Raw genomic sequence first — 5,575 nt, 5'->3', positions numbered from 1 at the left:
AAAGTTATTGATAGTGGAGCCTTAGACTTAACGATATTCCAACATCACCAGCCAGTCAACTTCCCTCGGCCAGTGTCCCCGTGTTCCATCCCCGCCCCCAGCCCACCCCCAGCCCACCCCCAGCCCACCCCACCACTCCCACCCCCACCCGTCTGCCCTCTTCACACGGAGTGGGGGCGGTGATGTTGGTCTTTTCTGCTCCAAGTTTGTAGTTTAGAGCTCTCTTCTCAGCATTGGCTGAGTCTGGGGATTGGATAGAGACAGCCATGCCGCTCACGCTTCACCGGTTTACCCAGACCCCCATTTCCCCATTACTTTCCCTTCTCATCGTCTTCCTCCCCCCACCCCCGCCTCCTCTATTTCTTGTTTCTTGCGTTCCTGTAAACCCTAAGTACTGGCATGAGCACTGCAGCCACTGGTCCCCCAGAGCAAACAGGCTGCCAACAAATTCAGTTGCCACGGCGACAGCTCCACCATAAATGGTTCCTGCAAAGAAGTTGCTCAAGTCTGGCAGCGAGGCCGCAGCTAGGGAGGGAACTTACAGCGCAAGCTGGTCCTGCTCTTGGAACACGAAGTGTTAGCAGTGATGTCGGTCTTCTCCTCCCGCCCCCCACAATAAGCAGCCCCTGGTCTCTTCTCAACGTTTCCCGGGGGCTGGAGCCCACTAGCCGAGCCGTGCTGGAGCCCAGACCTCTCTGAGCGCGTCTGCTCCTTACGCAATGATCTTAGCGTTGGATCCCCCAGCCGGCCTCCTCCTCCTGGGACAACGCGGTGAGGACACCCAGTGGCGGAAGGGTCAGGAAGCCTGAAGGAGGACGGGGATAAGCAGAGGTGGGGGACACCGTAGGATGGGGAGGTGTGGGCCCGAGGATCGCAGGTAGATGCAGGCCCAGAGATGTGGTAAAGCAAGCTGAGATCGAGGCCCCGAGCCTGCACGCGTCCTGCCTGATAACGTCTGTCCTGAAGGCAGATGTTACAGGTATCGCGAGAATACAAGCTGCAGGGTGCCGACGTGCCCCGGGGCCAGCGTTTGACTCAGTTTCCCCTTGTCTCCGGGTGCTGACTCACGGGCCCTATGAGGCCGGGTGCAGGTAGGAAGGCCGCCACCTTCCTGTGGCCTGGTGGATGTTTACTCGCTCTCCGAACAGGCCAAGTGTCTTTCCAAAGGCGGCTAGGGGCGTCCCAGGGAATTGCGGGAGCGGGAGCGGGTTGGACGGAGGGGGACGGGGCGGAAGGGCGGAACTGGTCCTGCGGGTCCTTGGCCCGCCCGAACACCTCTGCCCCCTGGGCCCCGTGGATCAGGCGAGGCGCGAAGGGCGTCCCCGCGCCCCAGCCGCGCGTTCCTGGACGGGCACCCGCGCTGCTTGCCACCACTCGGATTGGGCGTGTCCGCTCAGGAGAAAAACTTGGGAAAGCAACGCTGGAACGGAAACTTAGATTTGCAGCTGACACTTGCACGCGTCCGTCCTGCCAGGCAACTTGAATTTTGAAACACCGCGTGCAGGTCTTGGAGCCTGCAGACTGCACCACGCCCCGGAGCAGTTTTGGTGCGGGTAAATCGTGCGGATCGCGGCCATCGCGCTTCTGCGGCGGGTGCCCAGGCCGGGGACAGAGAAGCTCCTCGCGCGACACCCCGGGAGTGGCCGGGCGTCGAGGCAGCCACCTGGCCGCCACAGGCGGCACAGCGCGGAGTAGCGAGGAGCTCGGGTGAGTGCGGGACGGGGCAGGGGAAGACCTCGCCCCTCTGAGCTGGGGCGGGGGCGCGGGTGCTGGAGAAGTGGGACGGACGGAGGGGGGGGGGTGCCTGAATCTCTTGACTTTTTTTTTTTTTTTTGCCACACCTGGTGGTGCTCAGCGTTTAACTCTTGGCTCAGCACTTAGGAATCACTCTTGGAAGGGATGGGGACCCTGAATCTCTTATCTCTTGCTTCATTGGTGTGTTGTGTGTGTGTGCGTGTGTGTGTGTTTTAATGTAAAGAAAAAAATTTTTTGTTGTTCACACCCAGCAATGCTCAGGAGTTACTCCTGGCTCTGCACTCAGGAATTACTCCTGTCGGTGCTCGGGGAACCATATGGGATGCTGGGACTCGAACCCAGGGTGCGGCAAACACCCTGCCTGCTGTACTATCCCTCCAGCCAAAGAAACGTGATTTATAAAGTCATTGTTAGCTGAGTCTTAGACATACATACAATATGACAAGAGCAATCCCACCACCAGTGTCAACTTCCTCCACTCTCCCCCAAGCTCCATTCTACCCGTCCCCCACTCCACCCTAGCCCTCCCACCCCCACCCTCTTCTCTCTTGGCAGGAAGATTCAGAGCTCTCAGTTGTGGTTGTGGTTTAGAGCTCAAGTTTCTCTTCTTGTCAACCACTGTGCTTTCTCTTCTTGTCAACCTCTGCTTTTTCTTCTTGTCAGCCACTGTGCTTTTTCATCTTGTCAACCACTGTGCTTTCTCTTCTTGTGAACCTCTGTGCTTTCTGTTCTTGTCAATAATTGTGCTTTCTTTTTTTTTTTTTTTTTTTTGGTTTTTGGGTCACGCCCTGGCGATGCACAGGGGTTACTCCTGGCTCTGCACTCAGGAATTACTCCTGGCACGGTGCTCAGGGGACCATATGGGATGCTGGGATTTGAACCCGGGTCGGCCGCGTGCAAGGCAAATGCCCTACCCACTGTGCTATCACTCCAGCCCCATAACTGTGCTTTCTCTTCTTGTCAGCCACTGTGCTTTTTCATCTTGTCAACCACTGTGCTTTCTCATCTTGTCAACCACTGTGTTTTATGTTAAAACCACCGTTACTGGTAGATCCAAAGCCCTTGACCACTTACCAATTTCTTCCTTTTCTCATTGTCCTCCCGCCCCTCTCCATTTTGTCTCTTTTCTAGACTGTTCTGTGAGTTCAAGCTTGGGTTCTGGTGGTCAAGAACCACCTCCCAAGACTGGCCAAAGGTGGCTGGCAAAGAAACAGGGCCAGCCACAGGCTGGTTGGTAATCAGTGACTCTTCATTCAAGTCTAATAGTGTTAATTATATAGAAATCGTGACGGGTGGGGGTACACATAGGTGGGGTTGAACATTATCATAATAACAAGCAGATGTAAAGCCCTTTCTTCAATGAAAGTTCTTCTAGGAGATTAACTCAGGGACAACTTCTCCTCCGGGGTTCAGCACTCTAGATTACTAGGAGATCCACTCAAGGATGGAATTCCAATTCCATCTAAGAGAATATTGCTTTCTCCTTTCCTCAGTTAATCCACTTATTTTTAGTCATTTTGTATGGACACAGAAGAAATATATTAAGCTTAAAGGGTAACTCTTCCTGGGGACATCTTGCTATGTATACCAGACCCCAGTCCTCAGGCCAGGTGAGTCTTTCATAACTTCACTGAGTCCTTATTGAGTTACTCCTTTTTTGGGTCATGACAGAGTTTGTTCCATGACCATGGTCTCAATTTATTATACTTATGGCACTTAGCCTGTCTATTTTCTATGCCAGGGTAGCTTACAGCTTACCCTGGGTTCATCCAAATCTCTCGACAGGGCTCTCCTTTTGGAGGTGTTAGAAAGTAAGGGCAACACACCTTCTCCAGATGGAGCCCTGGCGACACTGAGAAGCAACTAACACGGCTCTGGGATGTGGGACTGGGACACATCCGAGCCTGGGGGGGGCACTGGAGTGGGGCGGCGCCAGCCCAGCCTCCAAGTGGTCCCGGCCGCTGGAAGTCACGCCCTCAACCCACCCTCGGCGCCATCTTGCCACATTCAACAGAGAAGCGGACAGGCATTCTGGTGAGCAACGCGGCCCGGAAAATGCTTCTGACCCGAATTGGGCCAGCAACACCGGGGAGCCGGAAGGAGGAGGTGCAGCCAGCACACCTTCTCCAGATGGAGCCCTGGCGACACTGAGCAGTAACTAACACGGCTCCAGGATTTGGGACTGGGACACATCTGAGCCGTGCGACCGCTAACGTGGCCGCGCGACCTTTTCTAAAACCTGAAAACATACAATCTTTTAATGGAAAACTAATTATCAAATGCTTCCTTAATAGAGCTATCTTGTTTGGGGGTATAACTCCCACAACAATAGTGAGTTTTGTGTTGAAATATGGAACGTAATCAAGGTAAAGAGAAAATGAAGTGAAATTCATCAGTTATACAGTTGGGGTGGGGGGCGGGGGCGGGGGGTATACTGGGGATTTTGGTGGTGGAATATGGGCACTGGTGAAGGGATGGTATTTGAATACTGTATAATTGAGACATAAACCTGAGAACTTTGTAACTTTCCACATGGTGATAAAATAAAAAAAAATAGGAAGAGTAAAAGGAAGATCTGGGAAAAAGATAAATACCCCCATACTTGGGGTCAATATAATCTACAATGAATATCAAATGTTTGCACAGTGAGGAACAGATGTCAGGAGATAAGAAGAAAAAGGAATATGGTAGAGCAAACACACCAATAGCTATTATTCCCCCAAGAAGACTTACCAAGGGTTGCTACATTACTACACAGAGAGAGGGGGGGGGGAGAGAGAGAGAGAGAGAGGGAGAGAGAAAGTGCTACCATTTCCTCCCCTCTTCTCAATTACCTGCCCTATCTAGCAACTCATCCCAGTGTGCCAAAACCCACTCAAGCCATATCCAACAGTCTCCATTTGAGACCATCACCAATAACTTAGTCAAATCACTGTCATCACTTATTGTGTTCTTTAATTCTCTGCCCTCAGGATGAAACTCTGTCCAGATCTTCTTCTTTGAGTCAAAGAGAGGGTATGTCTGTCCATCAAAGCCAAACTCCCAAGACCCATGGGTGTGTCCATTGGCTTCCTTCTCACACTTTAACTTTATCTGCAGGGAGAGAGGATCTGCCCCCGAGGAAGAGAGGTCAGTCTCTGATCTTCACGAATCCCAAAGTCCCCACCCCATTCTGTCCATGGACTTCTTCCTGCTCTCTATGTCCTGACTAGCTGCTGGGTATCTGGGCTGAACTAAACTCAGGTTTTTAAATAAACACCAGAGCACCCTAATCTACAGTTACTTCTGTTTACTTGAGCTCTTCAAACTCACCACTTGCTGTAGTAATTTGTTTCATCTCAAGCAGTTTCTTTTTAATCTCCTCTGTCACCTCTTTCATAGCTGCTTCCTGGGTCTTCAAATCCTTCAGGATCTCCACCTTCATCCCCTGATGAACAACTGGTTTCACCTCATTCTCACAGTGATACTTGAGGAACATATTTCCATCCAGACAGCCTTGAACCTCACACCACAGTTGTCCATATCTGGGGTTAGGAGTGATGGCGATGTGATAGCTGAGAAAATGGGCATCTGTGGAGGAAAATCCCAGCGGAGAGTTCAAGTTGATCAAAGAGGAACCTGCATGGAACGGGACTGGGCCTCCTCCCCCCAGATCCCCAGTTTTCCAGTAGCTTGGCAATTACATTCACAAACTGCACCCCTTCTCCCCGGCACCATGTAATCTCATCAGTGGCCAAGACCCAGAGACTGTGAAATAAAGTTCCCAGAAGAGAGTGACATATAATGTCCTGACCCCACGCCAGGATGTCTTCTCTGGACA

At 52.0% G+C, this 5,575-nt stretch overlaps 1 protein-coding gene across 1 annotated transcript; it reads right to left on the bottom strand.

Moving 5' to 3' along the window:
- Positions 1-725: 725 nt before the first annotated feature.
- Positions 726-5,312, bottom strand: LOC129404381 (UL16-binding protein 6-like). Its single transcript, XM_055136746.1, has 3 exons — positions 5,068-5,312; positions 4,590-4,865; positions 726-805 (listed from the first exon to the last, which is right to left on the bottom strand). The coding sequence occupies exons 1-3, from the start codon at positions 5,231-5,233 to the stop codon at positions 726-728; spliced, it is 522 nt and encodes a 173-aa protein (XP_054992721.1). The 5' UTR covers positions 5,234-5,312.
- Between the last annotated feature and the right edge of the window lie 263 nt (positions 5,313-5,575).

The sequence above is a fragment of the Sorex araneus genome, chromosome 4 (genome assembly GCF_027595985.1).
Source record: "Sorex araneus isolate mSorAra2 chromosome 4, mSorAra2.pri, whole genome shotgun sequence".
Classification (NCBI taxonomy): Eukaryota; Metazoa; Chordata; class Mammalia; order Eulipotyphla; family Soricidae; genus Sorex; species Sorex araneus.
The sequence above is the reverse complement of the archived record's forward strand: the minus strand, read 5'-3'. Positions and strand labels throughout refer to the sequence as shown.

Excerpts from the sequence above, each read along its gene's own strand:
- LOC129404381 (XM_055136746.1), bottom strand. The coding sequence starts at position 5,233 with ATGTTCCTCAAGTATCACTGTGAGAATGAGGTGAAACCAGTTGTTCAT. Across the intron at positions 4,866-5,067 it reads ACAAATTACTACAGCAAGTG|ATCCTCTCTCCCTGCAGATA; the intron begins GTGAGTTTGAAG and ends CCTCGGGGGCAG. Across the intron at positions 806-4,589 it reads TGAGTTGCTAGATAGGGCAG|GCTTCCTGACCCTTCCGCCA; the intron begins GTAATTGAGAAG and ends GTCCTCCTTCAG.